This window comes from Ctenocephalides felis, unplaced genomic scaffold (genome assembly GCF_003426905.1).
Source record: "Ctenocephalides felis isolate EL2017-DRISC unplaced genomic scaffold, ASM342690v1 CF-g0.4_SCAFFOLD_00845, whole genome shotgun sequence".
Lineage (NCBI taxonomy): Eukaryota > Metazoa > Arthropoda > Insecta > Siphonaptera > Pulicidae > Ctenocephalides > Ctenocephalides felis.
The window spans coordinates 10,204,275-10,222,701 of NW_020536999.1; the positions used below are offsets into that span (position 1 = coordinate 10,204,275).

General features: G+C 28.9%; 1 protein-coding gene across 2 annotated transcripts; it reads left to right on the forward strand.

Annotated features, from left to right (window-relative positions):
• The first annotated feature begins 154 nt into the window (after window positions 1-154).
• On the forward strand, window positions 155-15,052 carry LOC113374638 (probable uridine-cytidine kinase). 2 transcript variants are annotated; one of them, XM_026614617.1, is made up of 7 exons: window positions 155-371; window positions 677-742; window positions 1,018-1,208; window positions 2,661-2,806; window positions 3,054-3,151; window positions 3,424-3,472; window positions 13,991-15,052. In XM_026614617.1, the coding sequence occupies exons 1-7, from the start codon at window positions 213-215 to the stop codon at window positions 14,140-14,142; spliced, it is 861 nt and encodes a 286-aa protein (XP_026470402.1). In that variant the 5' UTR covers window positions 155-212; the 3' UTR covers window positions 14,143-15,052. The 2 variants fall into 2 exon arrangements, with proteins under 2 accessions (XP_026470402.1, XP_026470407.1); XM_026614622.1 differs by lacking the exon at window positions 13,991-15,052 and adding an exon at window positions 6,873-7,080.
• The last annotated feature ends 3,375 nt before the right edge of the window (window positions 15,053-18,427 follow it).

The window sequence follows — 18,427 nt, forward strand, 5'->3', positions numbered from 1 at the left end:
AACTTCCTTTACCGTAATAAAACATTCAAAGAATATCATCCAAGACTCCAAACTAATCCAGTCGTCAATGTGCTCTGACCCTTACCACGACTTTTGTACTTCAACCAACTTCACTCCACTCGTCTCCCACATCTTCTCTCAGTTGACAGTTTTCTTTGTTGTGCGCTAGACGAAAAATTGCAATTGCGCATTTGAATGTTTTTGCACAAATAATGGTTGATAGGGTTAAAAGGGTGATCGATCAGGAACTGTTAGCCGGCGTGAATATGAGCGATGCCACTAATTATAATGTCAGAGTCTCAAATGGCTCGACCCACGAGGGAAAGACTCCTTTTCTGATCGGGGTGGCCGGCGGCACGGCCAGCGGAAAGGTAAGAAAATAATTGCAATATGGAGAATAATGATAAAATTTATGTGATAAAATGTTATTTGCTGATGTAATTGGTGTTGAAAGTGGTATGTCAATATAGGAAATAAGTCTTGGCTGAACTAACCTCAATCTTGTAACATTTACAATGTTGACTATCAGCAAGAGGTGTATATGTCCTTTTGGTATTACTAAAGTTACTTTGGAAGGTCATGCAGTAGTGTTTCGATGTAAAATTTATAGTTATTTATTATACTAAATTATTGTACTTACCTCGTTAAGTTTATAATTGTTTTATATGTTTTTCAGTCGACTGTGTGTAAACGGATAATGGAACAGTTGGGACAAGCTGATATGGATCATACCAAACGACAGGTTTGTAATAAGCTCAATTTGTTACAATTCTTTAAAAAATTACTAATAATAGTAAACAATTTGAAATCATGAAAACAGAGCATATAAATCTTATATTTTGAAAATATTTTATTTAAAAGACTTTTGTTTATTTAAATGGGACGAATAAGCTGTTTTTTTGAATAACATTTCAAAGTTTATAATTAAAAAATAACAAAATTCCATTGATATATGTTTCTCTTGTAGATTTTTCTATTTTAGTTATGATTTTTCAGATAATTATATATTTTTTCCAGGTTGTTTGCATAAGCCAAGACTGTTTTTATCGAGAACTGACACCAGCTGAGAAAGTAAAGGCTGACAAAGGTCTCTTTAATTTTGACCATCCAACTGCATTTAACGAAGAACTGATGTTGAATACGCTGAAAGGTGTATTGGCCGGACAGAGATGTAACTTGCCGGCATATGATTATAAAACAAATTCTTTGTAAGTCACACTAGAAGCTTATTTACTTTTTATTTATTTTAAATATATAGCCCACAGATTTCTTCCAAGATGACTCAAAAATACAATTATTTTACATAATGAATAACAATTAAAATATATACAGAATTACAATACATAGTTATTAACATAAAATTACATATACAGAATAAGATAAAATAATGAGATATTTGGAAAGAAAATTAAAGGTTAACTTGTGTAGATGGAGATTATTTGACTAGGTGAAGTGTTGTGAATATCTTTCGTTCATTATTAATTAAGTTAAAGTTAGAGGACATAAGTAAAATAGGCGAATTTAAGAGAGAATTAGATTTAGGAGTAGGATAATTGAAAAATAATTGTGAACGCTTAGATAGCCTTGGAACATTAAAGGATAGTTGGTTAAGAATAAGAGGACAGTCTATAGAATTATTGCAAAGTTTAAATAAGAACATAATTGTACATATAAATCGACGTGAGGCAAGAGAAGGAATACCAAATTCTTTTAGTAAAGTGTTGTGGTCAAAGCCATGTTCAGGGTAAATTTTATATGTTTTATAATAAAGATATGGCAGAAATTTTCGCTGAACCTTCTCTATCGCATCAGAGTTGTTGATTTGATGAGGATACCAAGTAATCGAACCGTATTCTAATTTTGAACGTACATGCAATCTAGTTTGAATAGTACATGCAAAGAAGTGCATTGTTAGAATTAAATTGTTTACAATTTCTCAGTATCAAACCTAAAGATTTATGTGCTCTATTACAAATATCAGTTATATGGTTATAAACCAGAATTAAATAAAACTTCTGAATCTGAAATTTTATTACATCTATCAATGCTGGTGTTAGAAGTTTTATAGTCAAAATGTATTGGAACGCGCTTATGTGAAACACTAAGAATCTTGCACTTTGATATATTTAAATGCAATTTGTTAAAGACACACCAAGAATGGAAAGAGTCAAGTTGAGACTGTAATAATAAGCAGTCATAAATAGAATTTATTTTGAGATATAGTTTCAGATCATGTGCAAATAATAAATGTAGACAGCTAATAATTTCAGATGTCATTAATAAAAATAATAATAAATAGTGGTGGGCCAAGAATGGATTCCTGAGGAACACCTGAACTGATATTTTCATTGATGCTCAAGAATCCATTAAGATAGACAACCTGTTTACGATTATGAAGATAACTATTAAAAAAATAAATAAGTGAATAATTAAGACCAATCTTAGATAATTTAGTAAGAAGAATGTTATGATCAATTTTGTCAAAAGCTTTACTGAAGTCAGTGTAAATAACATCAACTTGTCCATTAGTGTCAAGATTCTTAGCTATATATTGTTTAATACAGATTAAATTTGTTATCGTAGAACGGGCAGGCATGAATCCATGTTAATTAGTAGAAATTAAAGAAAATACACAATTTTATTGAATAATATTGTTGCAGATGTCCAGAGCGGATGGTTACAATTTATCCAGCTGATGTAATACTGTTTGAGGGAATATTAGTATTTTATTTCCCGGCAATAAGGGATTTGTTCCACATGAAATTGTTTGTGGACACTGATTCTGATACACGTTTGGCTAGAAGAGGTAATTGTTTATTAATTTGTAGTAGATACTTAATTTAATACATTAAATAAATTCATTTAATAATATCAGATTATTTATAGTTATTGTATTTATTACTTATAACTTAAAAAAGAATAACAAATACCATATTTTCAAGTTTATTCATTTTACTTTGTTATTTTAAATACTTAATTTATAAATGTTATGTTGTATTTTTTTAATGATTTAATATGTTTTAGATTTTTAATGATATCTTTTTATATTTTAGTCCCAAGAGATATAAATGAAAGAGGACGAGACTTAGATCAAGTTCTCAATCAATATATGAATTTTGTAAAACCCGCATTTGAGGAATTTTGTTCACCGGTAAGAATATCATAACATTAATCTTTATATAAACACAATAATTAGAAATATATCAAAATATTATATATTATTTATTAATTTGAGATTTATGTTATCGTCTTGATCATGTAATTAAGTAAGTGGCATGTGTTAATAGAAAAATTATATAATAATTTATGAGTAATTAATCATTATACATTTTGAGGACTGTATAAATTTACTATAAAATTGCTTTTCACAGTCAATTATTAATTTTTTATAATCAGTCTAAATTGATTTTATTTATTTTTTAGACTAAGAAATTTGCTGATGTTATAATTCCTCGAGGAGCTGACAATACCGGTGAGTGACTTAATTATTTTTATACACACGATATTCTTAACTTTACAAACTAGATGAAGTAGAAAATTCTAAGCGATGATAAACAGATTATCAAAGACAATTTAGATTGATTGTCTTCTTTATTAAGATTTTGTGTATCATTAGTTGAACATTGTAACAGAAATATTTAATTTGCAAAATGATTTGATTTAATTGCAGTTTTGACAATCGCTCTTAGTTTTTTACTTCCCCTTTTATTTATATATACAGTATCAGACAATTCTTTTTAACATAAATCATTCTTATTAAATTATAGCCATTAGTTTTAGTCAGAATTTTTAAAATTTTAAATTTTCTGTGATTTTTTTTATTTAACTTTAAATCTAACAAATTCTAAACTGAATGAAGTTAATGCTTAACCCTTTTGCCACGAGACATTTTCCCAGTTGAGTGGCACTGCTGTACGAGCCAGCAAGCAATCCTCAAAGTATTTTTTACACATGTTTTAAGATTTCCCAACTATCATCAATGGAAATGCAATTTAAAATTGAGATTCTCATTTAAAAACTAAAACAATTCAGTCACAGTTTAGAATTCTCTATAATTTGACATAGAGTGTTAAATATTGAAACAAGAGTACGCAATTCGCAACTACGCAATCGATGTCGTCTATAGGCGACACTCGTAGTGAAAGGGATTAATAATATCTGAATGGGCTATAATTTAATTTCGTACGTTTTACATCTAATAATGGCTATTATGTGCTCTTTTCAATAATGTTACAAAATATATTCTTGTTTCTTTGTGAATATGTACCTATATTTATACTTTACACTCGTATTTATTTCTTCGAAAACTAACAAAATGCAATGCTATGATATGGTTGATTTATTGAGGATTTGAAAATTACTACGTATTAGAATAGTCATTTACGGGGCAATTTTGCTGTAACAGTGCTAATAAAATAGCGTTGTCATGGTAACGCTCTTTTATGCTTGTTCTTGGTATTGAAAATTATGAAAATGTCTATCTATTTGCCGTGCGATCAGGCGTATTTTAAATATAAACAAGCAAGGAATAATGTTATGGTAACAGAATTATAGATGGTTTTGTTTATATATAAAATACGCCTGACCGTACGACAAATAGATAAACATTTGTGATATATAAAAAAATAAAAATTGATAAACATTTTTGCGTTGCCATGACAACGCTATTTTATAAGCTGTGTTACGGCAGAATTGCCCCATTAATTTTGTTGACTATAATTATATTTTAAACATATGTTTATTAATTTGTCTACGTCAAAATATAAAACGTTCTATACAAGAAAATGATTTCTTATATTGTTTAGTATATTAGTTTTATGATAGAATTTCTTGGTTGAAAGTTTATATTTTTTATTTGAAGCATGTGGAGATGTTTGGCAATTTGTTGCTATCTAAATTACAATATTTTTCTGGGGTATAACAAAAAAAAAATGGTTTTAGTATGAGTAGAAGAAATTCTTTTGTTTTGGGCTAAATTGAAAGAGTATATTCCAGTAGACATATTTGCATGCTATGATGGTCCTTAATATGGATATTCCGAAATTCTTTGCTTTCTGAGGCTTAAATGCTTCCAAAGTGATGAAAAAACTAGTGGTGTATGGCATCGTGCCTTAAGGCAAATTGCTGGAACTTTTCGTACCGTAATAAAATATTCGAGAAATTTTGAACGCTTTCAAATATATCATTACAAATACTGTAATTTTAATTATTTTTGCTGTCTTGTTATATCTGAACAAATCAAATGTAAATCATAAATCATAAATCAATTTATCTCCAGAACATTAACAATCGTCATTTCATTTCAAATTCAATTTAAAAAAAATAGTTGCCTAATAATTTACACAAAATTGAAAAGTGCTCCCGTCTAGTCACAGTCTAAACGCATTGGCAAATAATTCTGTGCGACATTTTCACTTATACTATGCTTAGCTTGGCGGCATTTTCACATTTTTCAATAGTGTTTTCACAAAATCGGAAAAGTGCACCAGAGTGGCGCTTAGACTGTGCTTAGCCTGGATAATTTTTTGAATTTTTAATCCAAAATTACAAAAATATTTTATGGAAAACAAAAAAAAGATATAATAATTTTTTATCCTCGAAAGCAATTGTTTTGTCAATACAAGAAGAACGTTTTTTAGATCATTCAAATCGGACGCTTAGTTCACTCAAAAACTGCCATTTTTTGCACACTTAGCTCTGTATCTTCGAAATGGCGGAACCTGTCTTTGCCAAAAACTAATCACCTCTTTTCCCAATCATTACAAATTGAATGTTTTTTAGATCATTCAAATCCGATACTCCGTTTTTTTCAAAATCTCGATTTGTATTTTCTGCACTCTTTGCTTCGTATCTCCGTAACGGCTGGACCTGCCTTTGCCAAAAACTAATCAGCACATCTTCCTATCAATAGGGATCGAATGTTTTTTAAACCATTCAAATCGGTTGATCCTGGCGCCCGAAAACGCGGACGAAAAAATGCGGACATACAAAACACACACACATCCATTTTTTCTGAGGTATGCCAAAATGTTCAGAAACCTTCAAAACGTCGAGAAATGCAAAAATTTTCATTTTTCGATTTTCGGCCCATTACTATAACTACCCTATGGGAAGTTGAAAATTCTCTGAACGTTTTAAGTTTTAATATTAACTTTAAGATAGTTCACACTCCAACCAAAGTTTCTTGGTTTTTCGTCCTAAGTAAATACATATTTTATAAAATATATAAAATTTTTATTTATGATCCAAATAAACAAATACAATGTTATTCTCTAAATTTTGAATCACATGTCGCTATGTTATAAAATTCTGAAAAACAAATGGAATTTTACCCATGTTATTTTTATAATAAACTTTGGTTAGAGTGCGGATTATCTTAAAGTTAAATTGAAGAGCTAAAACTTTGAGGGAATTCATGTTTACCATTTTGGAAGCATTTGAGCCCATGGGAGCAAAGAAATTCGAAAATGTTCATAATAAGGACCACCGTAATGCACACAGTTGAAATTAAAAAAAAATGTGCTCCCTCACTTTCTTAAACTAATGGCTTCTATATGGTGCACCTTTGATTTATAATCTGATTGTATCAAACAGAGGCTTACTGTTATATCTTAAAAAGTACTACATAGAAGCAGTTGGACAATCTAATGCATTACTTTGTCATGATTATGCAAAAAGACATTTTCTTTAAGCTCGAGTCTAGCCAAAGTAGGAAATAATAAACCTCATACGTATTGAAATCTCATCAGTGATCAATTTCATCTCGAAGATGATTCGAATCAAGTGTAAATGATTTATAAATTTATTTGTCATATAACTATTGTCTATTACACTCGTGTGTGATCCGTTGGTGGTTTTTTGTGTCGTTGCAGTGGCCATTGAGCTAATTGTGCATCACATTCAGGATCTTTTGCTTCCGTCCAGGCCAATGAATGGAATCGGCAACGGCAACGGCACACACTCTTCTTCCGATAGCTCGTAATCGAATTACATGGTTAGTGGTTGGTTTGTCGACATCATCTAGATAGTCCAGTCATTTGGTCGTTTTGCCGGTACAGTACTCCGGGTAATCTTATAGATTTCGAGGTTCTCTTTACGAAAATCAACTTTGCCACCTCAAATTTGAATGGCAAGTTGCCGCCATATTGGAAAAATGGCGTCAAAAAACAGCTTTTTCAAAATATCTCCTTTCTGGCTCATTCTACGATAAAAGTATCTATGTACGAATTAAACTAGATAAAATTTCCTACAATTCTTTAGAAAACCGTTTTTTGTAAAATTGATAGTTTGAGAGTACGGCCGCCTCAAAGTCTTTGCTGCTCTCGCCCTAGTATCAAATCTCTCCATATATGACAGCACTTTGAACTTGACCATATTCTTTCTAATAAATAAATATTTTCAATGTTAAATTAAGTGAATAAGATCTAGAAATAAAATAATTCAAAAAATTTTCTGTTTTTAAGCTGATTTTTTAACACTTCAAGCTACTTACTTATAGTTACTTTGCCATTGAAGTGTTAAAAAATCAGCAAAAAAACAGAAAAATATTTGAATTATTTAATTTCTATATCTTATTCGCTTAATTTAACATTGAAAATATTTATTTATTAGAAAGAATATGGTCAAGTTTAAAGTGCTATCATATATGGAGAGATTTGATACTACGGCGAGAGCAGCAAAGACTTTGAGGCGGCCCTACTCTCAAACTATCAATTTTACAAAATAACGGTTTTCTAAAGAATTGTAGGAAATTTTATCTAGTTTAATTCGTACATAGATACTTTTATCGTAGAATAAGCCAGAAAGGAGATATTTTAAAAAAGCTGTTGTTTGACGTCATTTTTCCAATGTAGCGACAACTTGCCGTTCAAATTTGAGGTGCAAAGTTGATTTTCGTAAAGAGCACCTCGAAATCTATAAGATTACCAATTTTCAGAATTCCCGGAGTACTGTCCCGGCGACAGCCTTTTTTTGCATCAAATGACTGGACTAAGATCTGAATAGCATTAATAAATAATAATTATCATAATTATAAATTCGGTTTCGGTAATTATTTGTTAGGTACGATCAATTTTCGCGCGGGGCGTACAATCGTTTTGTCTCGAGCAGCAATATTTGCAACGATCTGGCAACAGCGCGTTGACGATATTAGTAGTAGTGACATCTTCAGACTCCGATGATGGATTTTTATTTGTTCATATTGTTGATTGGTTGGCTTAGGATGAAACGATTGTATACCTCGTGTTTACGGTCGTTTGTATGTAGATATCTTTGTATAATTAGATAATTTTGTTAGGTGAGGTAGTAATACTTTTGTGTTCCATTATTGCTCTTAATTAGTTTTTTATTTTATTATAATTATGGAAATTATATTTGTTGTAATAAATTTAATAGTTAGTCGTTAGTTGATTTACGTGTAAAAATCTTTAAGGGGCACAACTAGTGTGAAATTTTCAAAAAATCGAATTTTCAAGTTTTCCATATTTCGATAGGTTATACCTTTAAAAATAATATACCAAAATTTTAAATCGATATCTTAAATAGTTTTTGAGTTACAGCCATTTAAAGAGCATATTTACAGTATATAGTATAACGATCATTTAATCTTTAAACGCGTTTTTCTCGAAACAGCATTTTCCGAATTTGCTGCAGCGATTACTCAAAAACAAATGATCCGATCACTATCGAATTTTTTTTACATGTTCTATATATATTTCTCCGTAAAATAAACTATCGATTTTTTGATCGGATCAAAAATCGAATTTTGGCAGTCCAAAAGCGACCAAAATTTTGGGTAAAATTCGACTTTTTTTAAAAAACGCCGTTATTTTGTCAATTTTTGTTTTTTTTCACAGACACTATTATCTAGTTTAACGAGATTTTTTTTTTAATTTCATCCACGTAGAAGGCCGGAATCACTGCAGCAGTGAAGGGCCTTTTTTGTCGTGCCGTTGGAGATCGACGATAACTTAAAAAATATTTAATTTTTTTTTTCAAAAATTTTACTATGTATTCTTAAAACATGTATAAATGTATTCCTAAAATTTTGAAATGATTGATAAAGTAGTTTTTTTAATATAATTTCCCAAAAATCACCTTTTTTTAGGCGGTTACACTAGTTGTGCCCCTTGAATTATAAATATTATTTTTGCATTTCTTCTTATTAATTTTTTTCTCTTATTTTTTTCGAACCGTACTTTTTTGTGCTGTAGATGTTCTAACCATATAATGGTAATATTACATTAAACCAGTGTTTTCCAACTCGAGGTCCACGTCCTGCACTCTAGAGCCATCTATTGAGACGGAGGGAACTTTAAAATAGATTCAATACAAAAACATTCGTTTTGAATTATTTAAACCGATAGCTAGATATAAATATTATTTATTTTTCTTATCATTAACAAATTTAACAAAAAGACAATTTTTTTAAAGTTGGTAAATGAAATTTCAGAAATCACATAGAATAGTGCACAATTTTTAACCTTTGATAGTGTTTTCAATACATTGAAAATGTATTTAAATTAAAAATTACAATAACATGTTAGAATTCTCGAAGCATTGGATAACTTCAATAGGCGACACACGTACACACAGGTCGTCAAGGGTTAAAGAGTAGAATTTATATATGGGAAGCGTACAAATTTTATAAATATTAATTGAATATTATTAGGGTTGAAGATCAAAATTTATTACTATTACGACATCTCGAAAATATGTTTGGAAAACACTGGTTTAGACAAAATAATTGTGACGAAGCAAGTTTAAGTTTTAATTTGCATTAATAGTTTAAAATTTTTAAAGATTTTAATTTGCATTAATAATTATTATAAATATTTCTTAAAGTGTTATTATTTGAAAATAATGTTAATTGTTAAATCAATCAAATTTAATAGAAAATTGTTGCTGTTCAGATCCAGATTTCAAAAACATTCATGCATTTTTTGTCATATTTTAATACACACACATATGCATATACTTTAGGGTGGTACTTAACATGAACATTTTAGAATTTCTTTGCTCCCAAGGCTCAAATGTTTCCGAATTAATAAAAAAAATCTCTAATAGTTTTAGCTCTTAATAATAACATTTAGACAGTCCGCTATTCAACTAAAAGTTTCATATATTTATTATTAATATGTGTCATTAAGTAAATTATTTTTACCAACTTGAAAGCATTTCAGCCATTGGGAACAAAGAAATTCGAAAATGTCCATATTAAGGACCACCCTAATATACATATATATATATATATATATATATATATATATATATATATCTGTGTGTGTATGTATTCGTGTTATGCTTCGAACAAGAAATTTTCATAAAAAAAACAACTTTACACAAAATGAGCACCAATACACCAAGAAATAACATAAAAAGCAAGAGAAGATATGATGGAACATATATAGGTTCCGAAACGTCGAAAATAAATGATATTCTCAGAAACAGTTTGTTCCTTCGGATTTCTTGTTCGTATCACAACACTATAATATCAAGCCACTATTTAATTCTAAAAAAAATGAGGACAACTAATAAATTATTATATCAGTTTGCATTAACTTGATACATTTAAATAAAAAAAATCGACGAAAAAAGCGATTTTGTACTTTTATACACTAAAATATTTATCTCGCAAACTATTTTGACTTAACGGAATTAATAAATGGTATTTACAATTTTTTAGTAGTATAAAAAAAATTACTCCAATATTTTTATAAGCCATTTTTTTCATACGAAATATTAAAATTAATAAATCGGGGATCACAATTTTCCCACGACCAGTATTTCAAAAGCATTTTTAACCAACGTGTAATTTTTTAACCAAATGTATAAATTTTTTCTAATTAATAAAATAGGTTTAGTTTGTCCAAAGGCTGATTTACAAAAAAATGTAATAATAGACGTACAAACTGATAAATGTTAAAATTGTTTTTATTTGTTGAATCTAGAATATTTTGTTCAATTTAATTGTTAAATTTACAATTATTAGAGTACAATTATTTTAGTTAAGGTTAGAATTAAATTTAATTAGGCAGCATGCATTCGTATACTTAAAAATTGCACTAGTTCACAAAAAAATCAGATGTGCATGGAAAATTGTCTAATTTTTGTCAAAAATGGATTTTTTTAACTAAAAACCTCCTTGTTTCCTAAAAAAGTTAATTATAATTAAAGTTATTAATTATTTCATTGAACTTTTCGAATTAATCGGAAGTCCATTTCTTTAGGAACTACTTTAGGAACAAAAAAATATATATTCAAACATAAGCACATTGCAAAAATGTAGATTACTGCTGCTTGATATCCGATTCTGAAACATTTTTTGGTCTACATTTTTAAGCAAAAATATTTATTTATATATTTTCATAAATATATATTACTGCGGCTTGATACCAAGCTGTCTGAAACTTATTCTAATTACTACTTTTTGAGTCCGATCCAGTTTCCTTTTTTTTCTACACTCGCGGCCAGTAGAGTTCCTTCGTATAAACGTTTTCTAATGTTTGTTTACATCTCCAAAGTTTTATTGTGAATTAGTGTATATTTATATTTATATTAATATATAAATTTCGTAATTTTATATGTGTTTGTATTATAAGACCAAGAAAAAATTTGAAAAACAACTTGTTGATATCGTGAATTTTTTAAACGATTTATGGAAGTTTTTGGGCCTATTCCAGGATAACTTGGTATTGCTATTCTCGGTGCATTTATTTTAATTTCATAAATCATTTTATATTTCATAAACAATGTTTCATAGAAAGCTATATCTATCGTGTTTATTTATATTTGATTCTGTCAACGTCTGAAAACTAACCTCCAAATCGTACACATGTTAAAATAACATTATTTCGACTTCACCATTATTTAATTTTTAAGTGCAACACTTTTGTACTTATTAATTTAAACTACTTAATTTTATCTGCGTTATTGTTGCCATATAACATAAAACATGTAACCGAGAATAACTATTTCACTTATGAGGCAATTCTGCCGCAACAGAGCTCATAAAATAGCGTTGTCATGGCAACTTTGTAGTAAAAATTATGAAAATTTCTATCTATTTGCCGTAAGATCAGGCGTATTTCACATATAAACAAGCAACGAATAATGTTATGATAACTGCACCATCTAGAATTCTGTTATCATAACATTATTCCTTGCTTGTTTATATGTAAAATACGCCTGACCGTACGACAAACAGATAGACATTTTCACAGCGAAGAAAGGAGCATAAGATTGCGTTGCCATGACAACGCTATTATATGAGCTCTCTTACAGCAGATTTGCCCCATTATAGTAATATGTTGAACGAATTAAGTGTAATCCGATAATAGGCTCAAATATTTGTTGATAACAAGCTTTCTGTATTATCAATATTATTAAAATTTGTGTGAAAGCTCATACTAAATTTTAGTTTTCTTGTCATGTCTATGGGACGTCGTATAATTCTAAAATAATATAAAATTTTGATAAAATAAAAATAAAATTGTGATGTGCATTTGTTCAGATACTATACCAATATTTAATTAAAATATATTTACTAAGTTTACTCCAAAAACTTGTTTTTAAAAATGCAAATAAATTTATATTTATGTTCTTAGATTTAACGAAATGTGTTCAGATTTCCAAAAAAACGCATAAGAGGTGTTTGAAAAAAAATATATATAGCGATCTGTAATAAATTTTTTTTGTCATGTTGGTGCACTTGTCCCGAAGCTATGTTCACACAGTTGAAAGTCCATAGCAAACTTCACAGTGATAGGGCGGTGAAACATGTTTTTTTTTATAAACACCTCGTATGTCGTTTGTGATGATTGTCAATTGTTTTGTATTTTGTAATAATCATATGAAAGTATTAATAAAGAGAAAAATTTGTAAAAATTTTGAACAGGAGTTTTTTTAAGCTTTGTAGTCATCGTCATCATATCATAGCATTGTATTTGTTAAACAAAAAACATTTGTGAGGTTACATGGAATATAGAATATATTTAGTATGGTATTTTTTGGATACAAAAAAATGTGAAGACAGAATTATATTGAGTGATACTATTGTACATATTTATTTCTCGAAATAATTTAATTGTTTTTACTAAACTTAAAAATTACACTTTTATTAAAAAAACACCAAAACAAATTGGGATTCTCAATAATTTAGCTCAGAGTGATAAGTTTTGAAGTAAAGGTATGTAGTATACATATTGTATATAGGCGATATTCATACACACAGGTCGTCAATTACTTTTCAATGTTAATATTATTTCTATTAAAACGCATACACACAGTCAACCCTACTATAACACGATAATATGGAACTATTATGAGAACTCGACAAGAATCTTATGACAACTGCACCATCTAGAATTGTGTTACCATAACATTATTCTTTGCTTGTTTATATGTGAAATACGCCTGATCGCACGGCAAATAGATAGACAGTTTCACAGTTTTACTTACAAGCATTTTATTGGCTTTGTTACGGCAGAATTGCCCCATTAATCATCTTTCAATTACAACAATACATTTAAACATTCTGCCAGGAAATGATACAAAATCAATACAAAAGTAAAATGCTTTTCGTGATGTTAATTATTCTATATCTGTAAAAAGTTATAAAATATCAAACACTTAGAAAAGGAAACACATATTTACTAGCAAAATTATTTCTTTATTCGCACAAGGCTCAAATCAGAATAATTCCTAAAACTGATATAAAAATGAAACATAGAACATTTTAACAGTTGTACCAATATATAGAACATAAAAAATATTTACTTAAAACACAGTAAGGATACTAGATGGCGCTACTATTAATATGAGTATTCAACATCATCCTGCGCGCGCGAAAAGAATGACATTATCTTACATGTCAAGTTATGCAATGTCATAAGATTGTCACAAATTCAAATACAGATACAAAACTACTAGTATTGGCTTTAGGTTGGACATATTTTGATATTGCCAATTACCATAATAATGTTTCCAACAGTTGCCATCGACTTGATAGTGCAGCACATCCGGGATTTCTTGAACAACCGGTGCTCAAGGGTTGCAAATGGGGGTGACAGTGCAGATGGAAATGCTGCAGGTGCTGCTGGAAGTGCAGATTCTGCTTCGACGCAACTTTCGAGGCCTCATTAGAAAAAGATTGCAAGAAAAAAGAGATTATTATAAAAACAATTGGAATTGACCCACATAATAAGGCGACATAAGAATTGATGTAGGGATCAGGAAAATATTAGCCTGGTGAAACATTAAGATTTGACACGGGCTGGTTAGTTAGTGGTTAAATAGTTTTGGCACTAGCACTGTCAAGAATTTTTGGCTACACCAGTATTTCTAAGGATTTTATAATTGACCCTAAAATATTTGGACTGATGTATTGGATCATTATTAGTACTGGTTAAAACTTTAAATTTTAATCAAAGATTACCCCAAATTAAAATATTTGGGCCCAATTCCATTGCGTCGTTTCTAACTGATTGCTAAAATTGTTCAAATCAAAATGTATTAAAAGACAAATGTTATCATCCAACGATAACTATTATGTAATAAGTAATGAATAAAAAATAGTAACAAGTATACCAGCATTGAAAGATTGCCAACAGCCACACTATAGTATCCACCTTAAAGTTAGTGAATACTAAATTATTTTTCAAAATTAAACTATTAGTACGGAAGCATTGTAAATTTAGTATGCTATACTTAAGTATGTCTACTATGACGACAAATACTAAAATTGATGAGTTGTTTTATAAAACCTGCGTTATTAACAATTTCCAGCAAAAGTCCCTCATTCCTGAAGGGGTTTGCTTTACAATTTTATTGCTTACTAAATAATTTTCAAAATTAAACTATTAGTACGGAAGCATTGTAAATTTAGTATGCTATACTTAAGTATGTCTACTATGACGACAAATACTAAAATTGATGAGTTGTTTTATAAAACCTGCGTTATTAACAATTTCCAGCAAAAGTCCCTCATTCCTGAAGGGGTTTGCTTTACAATTTTATTGCTTACTAAATAATTTTCAAAATTAAACTATTAGTACGGGAGCGTTGTAAATTTAGTATGCTATACTTAAGTATGTCTACTAAGTCCACAAATACTAAAATTGATTAGTTGTTTTATAAAACTTGCGTTATAAACAATTTTCTGAAAAAAGTACCTCATTCCTGAAGGGGTTTGCTTTACAATTTTATTGCTTACTAAATAATTTTTCAAAATTAAACTATTAATACTAGAATTTTGTAAATTTAGTATGCTATACTTAAATATGTCTACTACGTCCACAAATACTAAAATTGATGAGTTGTTTTATAAAATTTGCGTTATCAACAATTTTCAGGAAAAGTACCTCATTCCTGAAGGGGTTTGCTTTGCAATTTTATTGCTTACTATATTATTTTTCAAAATTAAACTATTAATACTAGAATTTTGTAAATTTAGTACGCTATACTTAAGTATGTCTACTAAGTCCACAAATACTAAAATTGATGTGTTGTTGTATAAAACTTGCGTTATCAACAATTTTCAGAAAAAAGTACCTCATCCATGAAGGAGTTTGTTTTACAATTTTATTGCTTACTAAATTATTTTCAAAATTAAACTATTAATACTAGAACGTTGAAAATTTAGTATATTATACTTGAGTATGTCTACTAAGTCCACAAATACTAAAATTGATTAGTTGTTTTATAAAACTTGCGTTATCAACAATTTTCTGAAAAAAGTACCTCATTCCTGAAGGGGTTTGCTTTACAATTTTATTGCTTACTAAATTATTTTTCAAAATTAAACTATTAATACTAGAGTGTTGTAAATTTAGTATGCTATACTTAAGTATTTTTACTACGTCCACAAATACTAAAATTGCTGAAATTTTGTTATTAATTGTATATATTAAGAATTAACGGGAGCTTTGTTGCGATTTTTTTGTCGTAGCCATAAATACGATTCTAGTCTTGTAGCTGCACTATATATAGCATGGTGGGTCAGTAGTATTTTTTTAGGTATAATCAGCTCGTTGACGACTATACTCATCAACACACAAAATTCTGCAACTTTTCCATGACGAGTATACACGTCATTCACAGTCAACTGGATAAAACCCAGTCGTCTTATTATGTGTCAGATTCACAAATTGTTTATTTATTACATATAATATAAATACAGTTTAAGCCCGTTAATACGTTTAGGGTTGATCACATTTCCCGCATAATACGCTATCGTCTTAACGGGGTTTTACGGTGATTTTTTTTAAATACCAACAGACTTTGATATAAACCAAAGATTTTTTTAACGATGTGATTGTTGCTGTTTGTATTTTTTATTTAAAAAAAATTATTAAATATTATTAGAAATTATAAATTGTTGAAATTGAAATTATTGACATATTTATATACATAGTTTATTTATATATTAGAAATGTACTTAATAATGTTTTTGGCTGTTTTTTAAAATGTTTTTCTGTTTTTGGCTTTTGGATGTTTTTGTAAAGAAAAATGGATTCATATCGTTACGATGTAAAGAAACACTTTTTATATGAATTTATATGTTTGTTGTATTTATTGACTGAAATAAAAAATATTATTGATGAATTTAGGACTATTTTTTTTTTAATTAGTAATATTTATATTACAATAGAGAAAATTTTATTTAGATATAATGTTGCCGGATTAGCTCATGAGCAGCGTTCTCGACTCATATGCCAAAGGTTCGGAGTTCGAATCCCGAAATACTGTTAAAAAATATTTTGAAATAGTATTAGAAATATTATTATTTATATTTATATTCATATTTATGTTTATTTTTATATTAATATTTATAGTTATATTTATATTCATATTTATATTTATATTCACAAGTAATAAGCACCTAAGTAGAAGTATATTTGTTCTGTTCAATAATATTTATACATTTCAATTAAATTTGATGTTTCAGTTTCAACATGGCGGTTGACAGTTGACGCCATATTGGCGTAACGGACTTTCGTTGCCTGATGATTTAAGTGAATTTAAGTGAAGTGAAATGCAAAAAAGTGAATTGAAAACAAAAGGTACCGTACAATTTACGCAAAACTTGCCGAAAAATGTAATCGATATAAATTTTTTTGACCTACACACGACGAATTTTTTTATCTATTACCATCGATACGATGAATTTCATTTTTCCATATTTATTCTATTATTATCACTTTACTATAACATATGAATTTTACGTGATAATTCAAGAGATAAGTTTTTATCACTTTTCGATTGTGTTTGTTCAATGATTTTGAAAATTGTAAATATGACAAATTAATGGGTAACGAACAACGCGTGATTCTAAATTCGGTTCAAGAAGTGCAAATAAAAAAATTATTTAGAATCAGACATTTGTTTGTTTAAGTTTATGTAATATTTTTAATACTTATGGATGGTCTTGAAAAGTAGATCAGTCTTTGGTGCACAAGGTGAAAAGTTGTTGAAAAAAAAATTGTGTTGAGAAGTGTTTTAGTTTTGTTCGAAGTAGTAGTGAGTGTTTGGAAGTATTTTGTGGACAAAGTTCTAGTTCCAGATTGCAGTTAATTTCCGGGTGAGTTTTTAAGAGTATAATATTTCTTAATATTCAAGAAAATCATAGGGGGGCGTCCATTTAGTTACTAGAATGAATTGTAAAATTTTTGGATTTTTTTTTTTTTGAAAATGTTTGGATTTTTCTAAAAAAATCAGGTACAAAATAAATACATGTGATACCTTACTATACGTGATATTTTAAACTCTCCCGCCCCTTTAAAGCCTCACGTGATTAATGGACGCCCTCTTACAGAACAAATTAGCTTTATTCTGTTTTAGCGTTTTCCGAATTCAATACAGATGGCGAACTGTGCTCAATTAATATATTTTTCAATCACATATATTTTTAACTCCCGTAGGGCAAGTTATAGTGATCGCAAAAAAATCGAAAATGAAAATTTTTATATATCTTAGAAAAAATACGTGTGTGTGTGTGTGTGTGTATGTATGTATGTATGTATGTGCGTGTGTGTATGTATGTGCGGATACAAATTTTCGTCGACGATTTCGGGAACACGGATCAACCGATTTGAATAATTCAAAAAACATTCGATTCGTATTGATAAGGAGACGTGCTGATTAGTTTTTGGCGAAGGCAGGTCTAGCCGTTCCGAAGATACGGGGCAAAAAGTGCCGAAAACGGTAACTCAGTTTTTAAGAGAGCGGAGCGTCCGATTTTAATAATTTAAAAAACATTTTACTTGTATTGTCAAAATGAACAACTCGTAAATTTTTTGGGAAGGCGGGTCCAGCGGTTATGGACTCTCAATAAAAATGAGTTAAAAAAATGTCATTTTTGGCGGTCAAAAATGTTTATTGGACATATGTACATAAAATTATTAGATATTTTATAGAGATGTTAATAATG